We start from the raw sequence: 19190 nt of genomic DNA, 5'->3' as shown, positions 1-19190 counted from the left end.
ATAACGAAGGAAACTTACCTAGGGGGAGAGGCTTCTAATTCTTGTAACTTCGCTTCGATTTCTTTCTGTTGTTCAGAAAGTTGATCCCACTCCTGATATAGCAAATCAAGTATATAATTCCTGTGCAGGACTGTATAAATAAAGATATTAAAAACCAAATAAAAAAGACCATACCTTGCATGCGTTATGAAGATCACGCAATTTAGAACGTAATACAAATTCTTGTGTTATATCACGTGTTTGTAATTTACTCTCAGTCATTTCTTTATACTGTTTATTCAATTCGACCAAACGATCCATGATCGCTATCATCTATAATACAAGAACTCTTAGTATTTCCTAAAAATTCAAAGCATAAATAATTCGAATACTTACCCTATGTTGATTGGTGATAAGTCGACCTTGAAGCGACAATACAGAACGCAAATGAGCAACTTGACGCTGTTTGACACCTTGCTCTTGCAGACGTATCACCCACTCCAATGCCTGACCCAAGGAAACCGGTCGTGTATTACCACTTTGCCCTGATCCAGCACTACCCACGTAATTAAAATCTAATTGGTGTGAAAGATACGACGTAGCTTCCAGTAACCGGTTAAACTCTCTCTCTACCATTTCGTCTTTATCTTTCGGAACCTATCCGCGGAAAAAATATTAAAACTTCATAAATGATTGTTTTAAACATTTAATTATTACAACATTTAAATGTACTATATTTATATTAACCGTTTGACCATCGCTTTCGTACAAAGGACACTTTTGTCGTATTTTGTGAAGTTCCATATTGATTTGTTTACTAAGTGTTGTCACTGGATTTCCACCTAGCCCTGTAACTACCATAGCACCGAGATCGGCGATGTATGAAGATTTACGAAATGTTGCAATTCGACCACCAACACGATCCTATAAAATCAGAAACTTATGTGAAAAACATATGTCTTACACATTTCTTAAGTACAAAATAAAATTTTAAATAACAATTACCCGTGCTTCGAGTACAATTACTTCTAAGCCAAATTGTTGCATTTGTTGAGCAGCAGCTAAACCAGCAATACCTGCTCCAATTACGATTACTTTACCTAATTTCTTCGTAGGTAATGGCTAAAATAAGAAGACAATAATTTGTTATAAATAGTATTCAAGTAGAAAATGTATTATAAAAACATATATCACCTTAAGCCGTTTAAATACTCCAAAGTTAATAAAACCATGTCTTTCTAAAAATGCGTGAATTCGACGCGCCAATACAGTGTCGCTATTATAAGGTGGTTCTATCGCTGGCAGAGCATTTTCAACTATCAATTGTTGCTTTGGATTCTCAAGCCATAGTTGCAACTGAAATAAAAACATTTATACATGAAACTTCCGCAATTTTCTTTTTAACTTAAGTTTCTTACGAGTCTATTTCTAATGTGAAGGAAAACTTTTTGGGTCTGCGGTGGTCCACCAGAAACATCTGGGAAACAAGCAGCTTCTGTGGAAGTTAGTTTATCAAACGGAAGACGACTTTGAAATGCTGCCCCCTCCAAACCATTAAGTAATTCCTTTACTACAATTAAATATAGAAATTAAAATTTAATCAATTACAGAAAAAATATATTTCATTAACAGATAGATTTACCATGAGGATCTTCATGATCGCTATCTTGATCATCTTCATCTTTTACTTCAATTTTTGGAGCAGAAGAGGTAGATACAGATTGTGATATACTTGTATCAGTATCTTTTTTTACTTCAGGCACAGCTTTTTTTTCTGGAGTAACAAGACCAGGTTTAGATTTTTCCGATGTATCTGAAGCATTTTCATCTTCCATTTGGTTATACTTCTCTTCCATTTCTCTGTACTCCACCTATATATAAATATGAATCTGATAAAATCACAAATAAAAGAAGCAATATTCAATGGTAAATCAATTCATAACCAAAACTTTATTAAGAATACAGAGATCTACTTTAACATATAGGTTAAAAGTTTCTACAGACGTTGATGAATTAAAAGTTGCATAAAAAACATTTATTTTAATTTACACACAATATACTCGCTTTTAATTAGAGAAAGATAAATTTACGATTATTGACAAAGTAAGATAAGTAACAAATAATGAGTCTAACCAAAACATAACCTAGTCTGGTTATTTACAGCATAGTATTATTCAAGGTACACGCGTGCGAATTATCTTCCACACAAGAATTTCTATCGTCTACTACTATTTCATGAAGGAATATGGGAAAACCAACACTTGATTCATATTATAGTCAAACTTTGTAACAATCAGTGTACTAAATAACACATCATATAATAACCCTTATAAGAATATATTTAGTAATGGATAATATTAAATGTGGGATAGAAGATTAACAATACAAACCTTCGCTCTTTTCCTTCGACTCATATCGTTGCTATTTAGTAGCTTTTCTGCCAAACGTAATCACTGTCGTACGTAATCACACAGGTTTGTTTTGACTCTTCAAACCGGCGGCACATACAATTATAAGATCCAGAGACTACGAGTAACGTAGAATAGTATAACCCACTGAAATGCAATTTGTCGCTGACATCTGTATTAAACAATGTATACTGTATAGTGATTGGTACAAATTCTTTTAATAGCTGGGAATCATATATATGATTTGGAATTCTTTTCATTTGTTTATGATTCAATATTCCCCATAGTGATACTGTTTCTTTGTGCTCGAGAAACTACTGTGGTATTTCGAATAAAATTTTGTATTACCCACTGGGAAATTTGTTTTCGCCCTCTATCGGAATATCCTGATTTTATTACTTAAATGTTTGCACTTTACATAAATTCTTAACTTGTATTGTAAATAGTAATGCGCACTAACTTTCAAAATATTATCTGATTAGATGCCATAGTTCTTTGGTCTATTATAGGATTATGAGTATATACACGATCTTCTATGCGCAATTTGGTTCTTACATTGTGGTTAAGTAACTTGTGCTTTCGGTACCTTAAGATTTGAGTAATATTATAATTATCTAATGATATTACTGTTAAAACAATAGAAGAACAATGACAGTCTATGTAAGACTATAAAAAATTTACTTCATTTTGCCATTAATAGGATTATTGTCATATACTTTTTATTTCAGATATTAAGCAAATTAACATCTTTAATTCAAAATACAAGAAATCAAAGTAGGCCTTTCTTTTACTGGCTTACTGTTGTATTTAATAGGTATTACAATAAAGCATTATTGTTTGATTCATTGAACAAAATATATAAGAAACATTTTTTTAAAGAGTTGATGCTGATCGTATAAAGGAAATTGGTCCGGATCGTGCTTGTGCAGAATGGCTTTTAAAAAATGGGGCATCTGTCAGATGGAAAGATTTTTCTGAACCATTAACTGATTATAATGCATTACCATCTAGTGGAAACTATTACATTGAATCTATTGAAGCAAATGATGCTGGAATATGTGATGTAGGATTTCCATATCTTGGTTAGTATTGTAGTTAATTTAATGACATGAAATAGTTTCTATATGATGACAATTATTCATTGGGTTACCACATTAGGAGGATGCAAACACATAAAAAATATAAAATTGGAAAGCTGCAGATACGTTGATAATAGAGCTATACCCTATCTATCGCTTATTCAAGATTCTTTAACTAATTTAGAAATTATAAAATGTAAAAGCATTGATGATGATGGACTACGTGAATTAAAAGTATTGAAGTATGTAATATATATAAAAATGAATAAGATATATCTAACAAAATGTAATGTTGCTTATATTTTGGTATTTCAGAAATCTAAAACAATTGAAAATTAAAGGATTATCAAGTATCACGGATAATACTGTTCAGAAAGAACTTATCAAAGCTTTGCCCAATTGCAAAATAGACTTTGAATAAATGACTTATGTTTGATTATTAGTTAAATTATTTTTGATAAATGTGTTAAGAATTGTGTGCAAATATAATAGTATAACATAATGAGTGAAATATGAATATAAATGCATACTGGTTCCTTTAAACAGAGATGAAACATAATCTATTGCAATTCATCATAAGAATTCGCTATTAGGAGTAACTATCTTTATAAGCTATATAAGCTATAATTATTGCTATGCTTTGAATAACAAGAAATATTTTAAGAAAATTATTACGTTAAGATGTAACCGAAGTGGTATTGCTGCTTTTCACTTCTTTTTGCGCGTTTATAACGAAATATTCAAATGAAAATTGTAAAATTTAGAACGCATAAATCGAATCAAATCTACCGGAAGTATTCACTCTATCGGAAGTACCGAAAATTGAACAACTTACAGGCACGGCTTAATTTCCCGCCAAAATGTGATACCGCCATAATGGTCATGCTGCATTTTCAAGCATCAAAGACATTCGAAGTTTGAAATAATTTGAAAAGTGTTATTCTTTGAAACATAATAGATTTAACCGTAGAAAGCGTTCTTTGCAATCGTATTTCTATAAATTATCATCATGTCACAGGAAATGAACATTTTACGCTGTTACTCGTGTAAAACATATCAAGTAACTGTCAAATGCGCAGTAATTTATTGTCAATTGGTATTATAACGTTCGATTTATAATAATTTATGAATTATAGGTTCACATAGTCAAGAAAGCAAAGAAATGGCAATGCAAAATATGTAATTTTAAACAGACATTCAAACAGGTTAGTTAATTTCATTTATAACAGAAAAATTTTAATTTCGATGTTCATCATAATATATCACAAAATAAATGTCATACGTGCAAGATAGCAGATAATTGCAATTTTTAGGCTTATTTTAAAGGCTCAGGTAGAGATTGTCGTGTTATGGTTCAAAAATTAAATCTTATGAAAACACATGAGATTCAGGAGAACATATCCTTTAGTGGATGTAACAGTACGAATGATAACTATATGAATTATCATTATGAGGAACCAAAGCCAAATATAAAAGTTGAAAGCAAGTGGGCAAAATATCTAGATACACCAGAAGAGACTAGATCTAATACTTTTGAAGCTGCAGGTAGTCAGAGTAGTAATTATAAGAAATCTGATGATATAGAACATCTTCATAATAATATGATGTACGAGTGCTCACAAAATGAGCACACAGATATAGGTAGTGATCTTTCTTATGAAAATGATTCTAAACAAGATTTTATCTATGATAATGAAGAAGAATATGATAATTTTATACCAGAAGAAATAGATAATGCACCATGTAGCAATGATAATAGCGGAAGTACTAATTTGTATAGCAAAAATACCACTGAAATTGAAAGTGCAAAAAACATTTTTGATGACAATGAAGATTTCGATCTTACTATTGATTTTTAAGTTCTGCATATCTATTAATTAAGAATTATGTTTGAAGTCAGAAATGTTTTCTTCATGCATATTATTTTTCTATTGAAGTTCCTGTTAATTTATGTAAAAGATATTAGAAGATACAAATAAATATGTTTATATTTTTTCAATTTCTTTTTATCTTTTTTTCTTTCTTTATTATCGAAAAATTTGTTCATTTTTTTACTTAAGTGAACGGAGTATCAATCGCAATTCGGACAGTATTTATTTATTTATTTCACATGATTTAAATACATTGCTTTAACTTCAAAATCTTGAAGATATTCTCAGGGCACTAACTGAGAATCTAGTACATAACACAGACATATACTTGTAAAAAAATAAAATGCTAATGGAAACAAGCATCTAGCTATTGTATAGTGACGTATAGATATGTAATATTTCAACTACAACAATAGAAATTGTAAAAGGACAAATATTGTCTAAGACTCTTATAATTGTTCAAGCAAACGTTTTAAGTAAGCACAGTTTACTTTTTGCTTGTATACCTATAGCAGCATATGCATCCATTAGCATTCAATTTTTTTTTCCTTTTTTTTATAACAGAGATTGTTAGATGTAGCAATCACAAAAGTTTTCATACTGTTTCTAGAAAGACAGGAAATTACGCAGAATAAATGATGTTAAAAGTTGCTTTTTTAATTGATTTCATTGAAACTCGTACAGTCTTAGCATTGTGGCTTAAATTACCTTCCTTTTTCCTGTCTCTACTCAAACATCCTAGTAATGATTGGGTAGAACGGTTGTTAGACACAAAAGTGACAATTTATTCTGCAACATGATTGCTTGAAGGCAATAGGAAAGAATTAAACGAATGGCAGTTTTGATAGAATAAACGTTTCATGAACGTACTGGTGTATAGAAATTTTCGTAAGGAAAGGTAAAAGGCTTTTGGCAGGACGATTTTTATATTGTGTTTTGTTCTTTCGTTGTGCGTTTCAGTTCGTAGTCACGTAGAATTCGAGTTTGAAGTAGCTCTTTAACGCGATAGACGAACCCTCATATCCTTCTCTCCTCTTAGACACTCTATTGTCTATAAAGCTACTGATATCGGTTATTCACCTCGTAAAGAAGTATCGTGTTGCTAGTTCTGGATAATCGAAGATTTTTTTAAATTTCTCTAAATCTCGTTAGGCAAATATAGTTTTATTCGAGATAATTCGCTTCTTGTATAAAGAGACTTAAAGGGACGTAGTAGTAAATAAATTATTATAAAAAATATCGGCTATTAAGTAAAAAAAGGATTGTTTAGATCGTTTTCGATTGTTAAATACGCGTGATTATAGTACACGCGATACGCGTCCGATCAGTCGCAATAATTTTGCCATAAGAAGTATAATGTTAAAAATATACACGGTGCACTCGTATCGAGCAACGCGAGTCTAATTAATAGAATCTGAACATTCTCAATTAAATATCACGTATCCTTTCTCAATTAAATATCACTAAATAAATTACGTTATTAAATGCATCGCGAAATTAATATACATCTAAGGCAATGCTGTCACGCATCCTTCGACGACTTGTCCAAAGAGAAATAAACGAACCATGATTATCAGTACTGATGTCTGTGTCGACGATAATTCACCGCGTCTTGATGATGCCTCCAACTACTTTGCCAGCTTCTGCTTCGTCTGTTCCAAACGCTCCTTAATAAAAAGTAATAATTCAGTATATCATACATAATATAAAGTCAAGTTTTCGATAAAAAAAACATTTACGTTTGCAACTTTTTTCGTCTCTTATTCGGCGGGCTACTGAGTTCGCTTTCTCGAATAATTTGTAACGTTGATGGTATGAACATATCTTCTATAAAAAGAAATAGCAACAAATTAATAGATAAATTTCTAAAATTTCTATTTTATATATTATCAATCAAACATACCAAAGGAATTTGCGTATTTTCTCTTTGAAATGAATCTCTGATGTTGCTGCAGTTGTGGCAACGCTTCCCTCGCGCTTCCAACCGTACAATCCCTTGTTCCTTTGCAGCCCTTCAAATGTTCCAATTGATCGTGAAGATAGGAACGTTCTGAAGATGTTAAAGATGAAAGCCTGTTCCACTGTTCGAATGGATCTAAACGAAAAAGAAACAAGAGCTAATAATTGAAACCAATTTTCCTTAGAAAACTGAGTTTACACGTACAAATGCTGTACTCACCGATCCTCAGGTTATAATAAGTGACCAAGCCAGTAGTAAACTCGCAATAAAGGAAGTTGTGTGTCGCGTTAATGGTACGAATGCACGAATACGTATTATTATTAGCATTCATACAAAAACAGAATGGTCCCGCGCTCCATAACGGAGCTGTGCGCCAATGGTCGTTATCGTGTTCGAAGCAGTTCATCTTTTCCGTTAAACATTCCTTCTCAAGTTTGGCCTTTTTTCTCAATTTCCTTTCCTTCTTTTTCAAACGTTCTTCCTTCAATCTTCTTCTTTCCTCTCGAGCAATTTCTTTCTCATCTTTTTTCGAGTAAGAATCAGGCTCGCAGTAGCACTTATGACGAGCTTCTAAAGGACTGTTCAACATCGGTGGTAGTCGACGATTACTATTTGCTATATCTATTATATCTAGTATAAAAAGAATAAGTTCAATCAAATCTGTGTTCAAATACTTTCGTGAGTCACTGTATGCACAATTACTAACCTTGCCTGTTCCTTCTATCAGGAGATTCCAAAATAGTAACATCGATTCTAGAGGGTCCAAGATTGGTCGTTCTATTCTTCTGCACCTTTGGAAACCTTCTAGTCGAAGACGCCGTAACTGGTGTGGTCATGGGCGTCGTAGTCACAGTCGTAGACGAGAACGTTCTCGAACGAGCTTCGGTACTTGTCCTGGGAAACACCGGAGTCGTTCTTTGTGGCTCTGTCGATTCACCGAGAGTAGACCCTGTCTCTGATCCTGTTGATAGCACCGTTTGGGCGTTTGTTCCTATCGTAGTTTCTTTGGTAAAGTCATTCGTGGTTCCTATACTGCTAGAAGTCTCTTTTCGAATCGTGGTTTCTTTCATCGTCGTGGTAGGAACGGTTGCATACTTGGTTTGATGATACTTCTGATGCCTCTGATTCGGTATCGTGCTTTGCGTAGTTACAGTCGTCTCCATTGTTTCACTAACATTCACTATTGGAGTCTCATCATGCACGCTGTTTGTGAATAGAGTATTATTCTTTCGATGATGGTGAAACTTCCTGCGCCTTTGTGGTTTATCATCCTCCACTTCCGTCTTATTACCGACCACTTCCTTCATCTTTTGACGACGAGGCGCCTTTTTTTGTTTGGAAGTCGTTGATAACGTGGTGGACGTTGGTTCAGTCGTGGTGGTCGTATCGATATCGGTACTTTCTGTGACTGTAACGTTAAATCTAGACTTCTCCGTAGTATCTGTAAATGCAGTTCTGTCCTCCGCCACTTGGTTATGCTTCACGATGGGACGAGTGGTTGATGCAGTAGGATTAAGCGTAGTAGTGTGATCGTGTTTCTTGTGATGGCGATTCACGTGGTTCTTCGAAGGGTGATGGTGCGATTTGTGTGCTTCGTCTGTGTTCTTTGACCCATCCTCTGGGTCTCGCATAACTTGAGGTCGCTTGGTCATCAAGTGACGACGAATATCCTGGAATGAATACCACGTCATGCATACTTTGTGCGAAATAAAACACGTATCTTCGATGCTCACCTTTAAAGTTTCCAACTGCAACCTCATTTCTCTGATCTGTTGTTCAATTTCTCGCCTCGAAATTCGCCATTCGTTGGGATCTTGGTACACGGTTTCTGAGCAGTTCACGCCTCCTTGTGGAAGAACCGAACATTTCGGTGGAAACGTTCTTTTTGATTCTGATTGCCGTGCTTGGGTCGCCTACATATGAGAATGAAGATGATACGTTCGTCCGTAAATTTGTTATATTACAAGTATATACCTTTAAATCATCAAGTTCTTCTTCTATACTCTCCATGATCTTCGTCACATGTTCAACAGTGTCTTTCTTCGCGACACTCCTCCGTATCCTCCTGTGCCTCTTTACCACGTCTTCGATGTTCAGCCGTCCTTTGACTACTTTATCCAAACTAGGATCGAAGTCATTGATCGAGTATTCAGATTCATTTAAATTATCGAACTCGAGAGACTCGTCTTTCGACGTTCGGTTATCAAACCTGTCCCTAGGAGCACATTCATTACGATGAAACGTTCGTGTCTTATCCAACGAATCATCAACGACTTTCTAAACTTTCGTACCTGAAGATCAAGTTTACGTATTCCCTCTTAACATCGTTCGCGAGGCTGTTCAGTTCCTGGAAGAAGTCCTCGTCGTCCTCCTCGTCGATGGCTCGTCGGTCCCGGTCACCATCATTATAGTCATCATCGTTCCCGTCGATATCTCGACTAACATCTTCGCTGTCCATATCTGACACGTCTCGTTTGCCTGAGAAAAATCGTGAACGATGATCTCCTTCCTTACTAAGAATTATTAATCTCTGCATCCTATCCCCTTATTGATCTTTTAATCAACCAAAATGATTTTTTATGGCACGGGACAAAAAACCAATTGATTTTTATTTTTATTGGAAAAGCATAAGAATGTCGGAAATACTTTTTAATTTCTCAATACCTAAACACGCATCTGCTCTACTAACATTAAGAAATTTTTAGAAAATTATGTGCATCAATTTCTTTCCTGAGTGATTCGCATATCCCATATCGTCGTAAATGTGATATTTCATGATATTAAAACACTCAACATTATTAAAATATTTTTAATCTCGAAAACGTTACTAAATAAATTGAATGAAATGGCTAGGTCTCGTGAGGTACCTCGTCTAGCAAAATATCTGGCCACGTCCGTATACACATCTGTGGGTCTTCTGTCTCTGCCAAAGCCATATCGATGCCCATCGATGTAATCATTCGACTCCAATCTGGTATAAACGACTCCATTTGGCGTGAAACAGGCGCATTTCTTCGACATCCTTGGCGAAGGGGCGGCATATTTGCACTTGTGTCTCCTCCATCGGTGACCTTCCCTCTCGCAGCGCCACTTTTGACCTGGAATACAATTCGTCTGGACTTCCGGTCGCGAGCACTCGATGGCCAACCGTTCGTGCTTCGACGAGAAGGATGAGTGAACAGGATGAACCCTATTATCCAGGTGTGGATCAGAGTCTGAAAGGCGGAGATCATCATTTTACGGTTATTCGCCGCTATTTTCTTGCAATCGTGTTCCTTGAGAATATTCACTTCTCGGGGTCCGTCCTTCGTAGTTACAACTGGAAATCCCATTCCATAGCGAAGGAAAGCGACGAGAGGAGATTTTATGAAAGAACCGGGTGCGCGGACCAATAAAATGGGATTAAACTTTGATCATTGCGTAAATCCCGACTAGCGAAACTTCGACAAGACTTACGTCCGACCTCAGAGGGATTCGAGCCCCTTTTCAACGTGATTATCCAAACCGGTTGAATAAGAATTCGTTCGACTTAACCGCGAGTTTCAATTACGTCGAATTCCTGGACGTAGCCGAAGAAGAAGTTTCTTCGATGTTTTTTCCGTGTCGCAAGATACAGCGACTGTCGAAACTAATTAAAACTTTACGCTTCTAAGAAAATCTGAATCCGATACAAGCTTAAAGAATATCGATCTTAATCGCTTAAGTAATTGCTTCTGTCGATGACTTAATTAGGCCGATCAAAGAGCGCGCAGAATACAAATAAGCAAGATAACAGTTTTTCTTCGACTTTGCGGATCTTCTATCTTTGTTCGAATTTTTCGATTTAATCTAACCGAAACGACTACGCTTTGCTTAATTCCGTCGTCGGCTCTGTGTAAATCTCCGGCTTCGAGTAATTTATTCATTGAAAGATCGGATCATAATGCGAGATTGCAGCTCTCCAAAGCGGAGAGCAATTTTATTGCCGCGAAAAGGTCAGCGTGAAGTGTTACGCCTTCCTGCAGGGGAAACCGCGTCCCAAATAGGGAAAGGCTACATAAAGAGCAGGAATTACGATTTGATAATCCGCAATAAAACGAGGCAAATATCTTACTCGATTCGTCGATGATCGAGTCCTCGAAATCGTCATCCTCGGAAATGTCTTGATCACTGCCTGTATCATTCTCCAAGAATCGATGCTCCGACTCGTGTTCGGCGTCTGGATCGGCAACGTTGTCTTCTTCCTCTTCCGGCGTGGCGTTCGCGTGCTGTTTCGCCAACGTTTGGTTCTGCCTCCTGGCTTCCCGTGCTTTCGATTCTGCGATCGATTCCGGAGTTTCACGACGTCCGGAAGATTCGATCAGAAACGTATCCGGCCACTTAAACTTCGATCTTCTTCCATGTTTACTGCAACATGCGATTCTTCTTGAAGAATCAAGTTTTTACGATCCGAAGATCTCGATTCTCTTGCTTGGCAATTTTGTCTCATTTTATCTTTCTTCGTCTTATTCAACCCACGAGTAGGTAATTGTCTTTCAACATGGAATTTAGTTCACGATATATATGTGTATGGCGAAAAAATTAGTGATGTACTCACTTCTGAAAGAGTTTCTTAAAAGAACGACCGTCCATCTGCGGGGGCGTCTCGACGCCGGCTATGTCCAAGAACGTCGGCGCCAAATCGATGTTCAAAACTATGTCGTCTACTCTGCAACGTCATATAGATGCTTTATAGTAATCCAATATTGCAGCTCAACCCTTGGGGTAAATACCGGTTCGGTAAAGTCGCTGCGAATATTCTGATATTTCGTCCTTCGAATCCCATTCCTTTCATCTCGTTTTATCGCGTTATAGATCTTTGATTTTTCGGTATTGTTCAATTTCGAACGTTTGTAGGGCTTAGGGAAACATCTAGCAAAGTTTATAATAACAGTTCGCCTTCTTACTCCTACTATTGTATTTTAAATCTTAAATTTTTAATCTAAATGTATTTCCATTCCAACAAGATTATTCAGAAATTGTCGTAGATTACTAGATACCAGTGGAGGTCAGTCGTAATGATGCACGAGCAAGCAGTTGATAAAAACTGCAACAATAGCCCCGAGAAGCGCGATCTATCAGTCATAATATTTGCTCTATCGAGCTAAACAATTTCACCCCTGACATTTGAGTATCGCAAGGACGAAGCCAATATCAACCCTATGGCGGCGTAATAAAGTGACGAAGAATTTCGAACAAAGAATATAGGAAATAATTATTTACACTTGTGGCATTAAATACAAAGATATGTACGTGTTTTTAACTTTTGTAGCCAACGTTTGCAGTTAAGATGACAAATTATAATAATTATATTTGACGATTTGCCCGAGTTTCTCGCGTGTTGCAACGTGAAAGGATTGAACGTTTTCATCGCTTCGCGAAAACTTTCATTCGAAAGAAAACAATATTCTTTTCCGCAACACATCGCGTTTTTCAAACGAACCGTGGTATTGCTCCGCCTCGTGGCAGAAACCAGGCGCCGTTTATTAAATCTAGAAGGGATTGCACGCGGAAGCAAACTTGCCCCACGCCGCGCCGTGGTATTAACCTAACGACGATGTTTATAACAGACACGGTTCTGCTTCAATTTATACGCGAATGGCCGAGGGTTCGCGTTCACACGGTAGTCTGGCAACTCGAAAACAGTGAGCTGTCTCGTCTGTTAGCTGACTGTCTTTTACTCCCCGTGCCGAGTTTGCCCCGATAATTTATCGTTTCCGAAGTTGCTGCGCGCAGCCGTAATTCCAGAAGACGATCAGACAACGATCACTTATACGCGTACTAATACGCTCTATTTATCGCGAGCGTAATCTCGTCATGACGCGTGGATTTAAGGGCACGAACGCGATCGTACGTTCGACGCGTAAATGCACCGTTTTGCCAGGAATATAACAACACGAATGCAACATACGGCAATGGCCAGGCACGTCGACCGAAATTATCGCGTGTGCTTTTGTGCTTTAGCCCATTCGCACATCAATTTACGGAGCAACGCTACCATCCTGACGGTAACTACCGATTCACCACGTGCAACATTGTTGCAAGACAATGACCGATTATGGAAGAGAGATACCCAGTAGCGCAAGATAGTATGGAATGGCGAAAGTAAAGTTCAGAATGCCTAAACGATTGTACGGCCGGTTACAACTGTAAATCTTTCTCTACTGGCGAATCAATTTATCCAAATACAGCCACTAGTCTTCATCTAACTTGCGTGATTTACAACTTCACGCCTCCTCTTCGCGCGCTCAACCGACTCATGATGACTCGTTTATTTGTCCTACTTATAACTACCTACGAAGATACACTTCCCGGCACGACGAGTCCGAGAAGTGGACACGCAGCTCGGCCTACGTGGAATCAAAATAATCGTACAACGTGCGATGCTTACATGGTGCCAGGTTCGATTCCAGGTCCTCTGATTAAGAACGGTACCCTGACGTCGAACTCGAACGGGAAGCTCTTTCCTTTGATCAGGCCAAACTGTCCCAAATGGTAACCGTGGTCGGACGTGTAGATGATGTACGTGTTGTCCAGCTCCCCCAGGTCTTTCAGTTCTTGGTAAATCTGTTAACAAGCGGACGCACAAAAATAAACGAGCGTTCCGGCGAAACGAGTGGTTCTCCTGACGCGACCGTGGCAAGAGCTTCAATTAATACGTGTCTGCAGAAACGTTTCTAAACGAATGAATCACCGTACCCTGTCCACCGCATCATCCACGCTCTGCAACGTTTGTAGCCTTTTGGTCATCAGAAGATCCGTAAACTGTTTGTGAATCGGCTGCATTTTCTGCGTCACCTGCAGGATCCATTGCTTGTCAGGATTCGGCGCGTAATCGTAAGCCGGCGTGCTGAAACGAAAAAGATCATATTGGGTATAGTGAAACAGGACTCGTCAAAGGACTTTCGCCGCTTAAGCTACTCGTTTGGCTTCGATCAGAGCTCTCGACGAATAGCCTGGTTAGCCGATTAAGTGGCTCGAGGCTTCTGTAACTAGGATTCGAGCACGTTAGCATGCAGAATCCGAACTGGCCAGGGGAAATTGAATTAATCTCGAGTATCGAACGAGAGTTCGATGCAACGAGTAGGTGAAACGCGATGGATCCTCGAGACGCCGTATTCTCTCCTCCTTTCTCTTCCTCTTTCCATCTAGCTCTCCACCAATTACGCGAGACACAAAATTATGGGTAATTGGCCCTTCACCTTCCTCCACGTCCTTCAGAAATGCTCGGCTCGAACGTGCTGGATCTCTTTGTCTTACCCGATGGACCATCGTACGAGACGCGAGAACAGGTTTACAGGCCAGTTGTTCGGAATTTCATAGAGAGCTATGATAGCCCAGAAGGGTAGCAAGAGTATTCGACGCGTTGTAACTTTTCTATCTAGCTGCACGTACTTATTATAGATTGTTACACGCCCATTCTCGAGATATTAAAAGGCAGAACGTTTAATCGAATTCCACGACTACTCTCCCTAATTCCAAATTAATTCCCGTGAAATGAAATTGAGACCTTGTCCGGGGAAGAGAGACGGCGATGCGTGTCGACGGTGCATGAAAACGAGCGTTTCGCGTGCGCAATAGCTGTCCGCTACCTATGACGCGGATCCCGTGGAATCTCGTTTCGCTTCAAGCGAGACCGTGCTGGATTTTCGCGAAAAACGAGCGAGAGGAACACCACCTAACGCGATAGCAATGCACCCTCTGTTCTCGTTCAATCAACGTTCCAACGAGAATCCAACGACTGCAGCGATAAATCCGAATAGAAACGCCCCCTTTTCAACGAAATCTAAGAAAATGAACGGCAAACCGGAGGAGATTTCTCCAAACAACGAATCTACGATTTCTGAAGGGAAAGAGTGTACTCGAAGCTCGAAGCGAGGTAGATGAATCTAAGACTGGCTGGAGTTTGAAGAAAGAAGAACGTGGTTTGCGTTAATTTCCTCGGATTGCCTTTTCGTTTGCACAAACGTTGCTGCGGTGCAGAGAAGTAAAAGGAAGGCCGAGTCTTTATGCAAATTTAAAATAAAGCTCGCAATCTGACGGTGGCTCCCGAACGAAGAATATCGTCGTCCGTCCTGATACAGAACATTCCCCTCCCTTCCAATCCCCTCTACAGTCTACCGTCCATGTATATTTCGTCTGGGCTCCTTAATTGCAGCCTATTCTGCGTGCACCGGCTCGCCACGGCCACTTAACTTCCCCGCGAGACACTCGACGATTATATTTGCACCCAGACACGTGCCCCCGCACCACCTTCCCGCTCTCGTCTCGCTCGCGCACACGGTATCCCTGAAATCCGCGCGCGTGTTTTGTCTCTATGCGTGCATCCCTCACGCGCGCACCACTTGAAAAGCGAACCGTCGCTGCACGCGCTGGAACGCTAATCGACTGCCTTCCCTGGGTAATTATAGAGCGTCTAACCGAGGACAATCGATTTCTTCGCGCGATCTCGGCACCGCGCGGTTCCTTCTCGCGTGCTTTTACTCCCTTTGCGATCCAGTCGGTTAGCCGATTTGGTGGTGCTGCAACTGGTGTCGCGTGGAACGGTTGTTAAATTCTTGAATTTTTGAAATTTCCAATCTTTGAATTTCTAAAATCTTGAATTCCCGAGATCTGGAACTTTCGAATTCTCGAGATTTCGAATTTTCAAGTTTGCGATTTCTTGAATTTTTGAATTACATTCTCCAGCGCCTTTGATGGAACAATTTAAATATACATTCGTTTCGTGCTTGCGCCGACCTGGTTCTCCATGCACTTGATCAACGCTTCGTTAGGTTCGAAGTTGCAACGTCCACGCTTGAGAAAGCTGGGTTTCTTTGAAGAGGAGCGAATAATGGGGAAAGTTGATATCGTACAGACGCCAAATAGTATCCGATGTTTCGCGGATCATCACTTTCACTGTCTGAACCGTTGAATAGGCGCAACGTCTCGTTGTTTGCATATGCCACAATGGAGTTTAAGTCGCGCCGTTCCGTTACTAAACGTGCTCGATTCATTACGCGTTTCACTTCCAGAATCAATATCGATACTTCTTTTCATCGTTCTTCCAGACACATAACTCTTCAGGAATACTAAGTAGACTTTTTATTCATCTTTTATTGTTCGGCATTCCAATCACGGAATTATAAACGTTCAATATTTCAGATATTACCAAGGCTTGTGCTAACAATTTACGAGGGCTTAAATGTATACCGCTTTAATACTTCATAAAGTATTTCTTCTCTTATAATGGACGATATCGAGGGGCAAGGTTACAAAGACATTCGCGTTCAAAGTGGACGTTGGCAAGGATATCGGGCGTATCGAAGGTAATCGATATTTGAGGCACTCGAAATGGCTGTCAAGCAACTTGGAGTGTCGTAAGGAGTAGCAAAAGGAGGCCACGTACACGGAAGAAAAATAAGTGTTCGTTGGTAATAGTCTCCATTGAAGAGCTCGCTTTCTCTTTTATTCTTTTCGACCGGTGACTGGTGGAAAGAACTCTGGACGAGTAACGAAGCACGCGCCCGATCACAAGGGATCGATTGTCGAGACGTTGCGAATGCACACGTCTCGAATTGACTCGTACAAATAACCGAGCTGTGCTCGTTCGACCAGCAAACGTTTCGATCGACATATTTCACGTTGGTGCACTATTAACGATCTAAGACGCCATCGAATCGAACCTATCTATCTCTGTCCGTTCAATTCTTCGGTTTTCTTGTTTATTTCTCGAGCAAAGAAACTCGACGCAGTCAAGCAACCTCTTCTTTCGTGTCTCTCCGCTTGCGATCAAGCCGATACGCGTACGCTGTGTCGCCACATATTTACCCACGCCTCGTTGATCAATTCCAACGCCATTGGGTCTCGTGGTCGCGCGATCTACGCAAATCTGAAAGTCGGTGGAAATCGTGACCGCGATGCGCCAACAGTCGATCGATCGTGACCGCGATTTTTCAGAGAAAAAGGATGACGACTAAATGGAGAAAAAATGTACAGTAGTTCTATACTAACGAACTGAAATTTGTCTTGTTAATTGATCATCGCTGTTTCCACCAGTTACCGACTTGTGGATTGAATTGTTGAACTCCTTTCCAAATGAAACTTCAACTGCACATATCCAAGTTCGTATATTTAATTATCATGATTGATAATTGACTAAATGGCAAAATTTAATGATATTAGTTCTTCGAATTCAAACATTTCATATACATCAACCTAATAATTATGCGAAATAAATTTTCCAGATTTGTATGTCTCCCCAGATAAATCTTTAACCCATGACTAGTTAATATCGCACTACCCTAATCAGAAAAATGTACGCTGCGAAACGAATTCGAATCCGATTTTACGGCGATTAATTTCTCCTCCCTAAAAACAGGCGGAGATCTGTATTCCCTAACGGTAATGGTGGCATAAATTCCTTCCGCTAATTACTCGGACGATAAATTTCGATTATCTGATCAGTGGTGATATTAACAGGGCTGGGCGCGTTTCGCTGGAATTAAAACGGACCCTGCGGCGAACCACGTCGCTGCCCCGCGACACGGCCGCACTTAATACAAGCTAAATCTCTGATAAACTCCATTCCCGCGCCCACGGATTAGTTACGGTGAAAGGGTGCTGTCAAAATATAAACGTGTCTCGTAAACGCGCGATAACGCTGCTTTACCCGTGTCCGCGCGTCTACCACTGTCCCTAAAATGGCACGGGGCCATTAACACGAATGCTGCGACCAGATTACAGTAGATCGGTCGTATTAATTGACGGTGAACGTCATGGAGCACGTGGAAACGAAGACGAAACCACCAGTTGATCTGTTCGCGTGTCCCCTTCGAATCGATGAAGCTCGTCGCTGTATTCAAGATCGTAGAAATTGTCGAATGTAGGATTACTTGAGCCCTAGCTTCAACATCTTAAAATTGAATCTCCAACTTTGCATAGAACAATTAAATTTGTATATTAAGACATATCATTAACCTGTAATGTAGCAACGAAAGAACGAGAAAATATCGTATTTAGATCAAAGTAAATTGGTTAACTTAACCGAAATATCCAGTCCTTTTTTTTGGTCCTCGATTGGTCTCCGATCGGTCATCGACGTGACTCAGTCGAGTGTCAGACTAGTTAAGCCTCTTTCTACTGAAATCTTGAAATTAACGTGTCTTTCCTTTTCATAGAACGTTTCAACGTCGACTAAGGTGCTTTGCTCTTGTTAGCTCTGGATTTAGATTACATTAGTTAGGCTAGGCCCCTCGAAAAGTGCACACGTCACGCGGCGTGTTTCGTTTATCTTGACCTCGTTGGCACGAGGAGAACTTTGGAAGATTGATTCGCTCCGAATGTATAGATGTTCTGATTAAAGCAGTTCTCTCCCTTGGGTCATTGACGTTGTCTTTGTTAATGGACTAAGTTGTTCTTATAGTATTTATTCAAAGTAAGCGTTTAAGTACGATGATAAAAACACTCGATATGTTTTTTTAGTTTCTAAATCTCAATGGCACTCTAGTAGCGTTCATTAAGTTTCAATTTCTCGACTCTCTTCCTTAATTTAATCAAATCCTCGAGAGATCCTGCTAAGATTTCCTTTCGATTCTGTTTGATGGTGTGCGATAAGAGACGCTCGTTCTCTCGTCAAGTAAATTACGTTTCACCTTTTTCCCTAGTTTCCGATGAAAAGTCGCACTGCTCTCGATTTCAATCGAGTCTCGATCGATACGGTCTCCTGGTGTCGCAGTAAGACGACCGCTTATCAGATATTGCATAAAACAGATAAGAATGCCGTGGAGTTCGTAAAAGTAAATTGCGGCCGATCAGTTCGCGAAACGCACCACGACTCTCCCATTCCACCTGCCACGATCGAGTCACGAGTCGTTCGTATCAGCTCCGCGATCAG

General features: G+C 39.1%; 4 protein-coding genes across 6 annotated transcripts in view; 2 read left to right on the top strand and 2 right to left on the bottom strand.

Moving 5' to 3' along the window:
• The window catches only part of LOC126866331 (lysine-specific histone demethylase 1A), a 100328-nt gene extending 97798 nt beyond the window's left edge, over positions 1-2530 (bottom strand). The window contains exons 1-9 of the mRNA XM_050619791.1: positions 2370-2530; positions 1622-1850; positions 1398-1549; positions 1174-1335; positions 985-1101; positions 727-903; positions 376-636; positions 175-312; positions 19-92 (exon numbers count right to left, since the gene is read on the bottom strand). Coding sequence (XP_050475748.1) covers positions 19-92; positions 175-312; positions 376-636; positions 727-903; positions 985-1101; positions 1174-1335; positions 1398-1549; positions 1622-1850; positions 2370-2393 — 1334 coding nt within the window. The 5' untranslated portion in view covers positions 2394-2530. The remainder of the gene's footprint in view (positions 1-18; positions 93-174; positions 313-375; positions 637-726; positions 904-984; positions 1102-1173; positions 1336-1397; positions 1550-1621; positions 1851-2369) is intronic.
• A 152-nt stretch (positions 2531-2682) lies between these two features.
• On the top strand, positions 2683-3968 carry LOC126866346 (ATP synthase subunit s, mitochondrial). The gene is made up of 6 exons (XM_050619812.1): positions 2683-2792; positions 2870-3047; positions 3116-3201; positions 3267-3469; positions 3546-3708; positions 3782-3968. The coding sequence occupies exons 2-6, from the start codon at positions 3036-3038 to the stop codon at positions 3885-3887; spliced, it is 570 nt and encodes a 189-aa protein (XP_050475769.1). The 5' UTR covers positions 2683-2792; positions 2870-3035; the 3' UTR covers positions 3888-3968.
• Positions 3969-4120: 152 nt separating this feature from the next.
• On the top strand, positions 4121-5987 carry LOC126866345 (MRN complex-interacting protein). The gene is made up of 3 exons (XM_050619811.1): positions 4121-4526; positions 4603-4671; positions 4780-5987. Exons 1-3 carry the CDS (start codon positions 4476-4478, stop codon positions 5323-5325), a joined length of 666 nt encoding a protein of 221 aa, XP_050475768.1. The 5' UTR covers positions 4121-4475; the 3' UTR covers positions 5326-5987.
• Positions 5536-19190, bottom strand: part of LOC126866326 (extracellular sulfatase SULF-1 homolog) — a 78218-nt gene continuing 64563 nt past the window's right edge. The window contains exons 5-17 of one of the 3 annotated variants that reach the window (XM_050619780.1): positions 14015-14165; positions 13707-13882; positions 11874-11984; positions 11391-11683; positions 10165-10512; positions 9589-9775; positions 9272-9506; positions 9031-9210; positions 8004-8967; positions 7517-7927; positions 7241-7432; positions 7077-7164; positions 5536-7004 (exon numbers count right to left, since the gene is read on the bottom strand). In XM_050619780.1, coding sequence (XP_050475737.1) covers positions 6911-7004; positions 7077-7164; positions 7241-7432; positions 7517-7927; positions 8004-8967; positions 9031-9210; positions 9272-9506; positions 9589-9775; positions 10165-10512; positions 11391-11683; positions 11874-11984; positions 13707-13882; positions 14015-14165 — 3430 coding nt within the window. In that variant the 3' untranslated portion in view covers positions 5536-6910. Of the gene's footprint in view, positions 7005-7076; positions 7165-7240; positions 7433-7516; positions 7928-8003; positions 8968-9030; positions 9211-9271; positions 9513-9588; positions 9776-10164; positions 10513-11390; positions 11684-11873; positions 11985-13706; positions 13883-14014; positions 14166-19190 lie in introns of all 3 variants that reach the window. The other 2 variants (XM_050619781.1, XM_050619778.1) reach the window with 2 other exon arrangements.

The sequence above is a fragment of the Bombus huntii genome, chromosome 6, assembly GCF_024542735.1.
Source record: "Bombus huntii isolate Logan2020A chromosome 6, iyBomHunt1.1, whole genome shotgun sequence".
Lineage (NCBI taxonomy): Eukaryota > Metazoa > Arthropoda > Insecta > Hymenoptera > Apidae > Bombus > Bombus huntii.
Note: the sequence above shows the minus strand (reverse complement) of the source record. Positions and strands in the feature narration are given on the sequence as shown.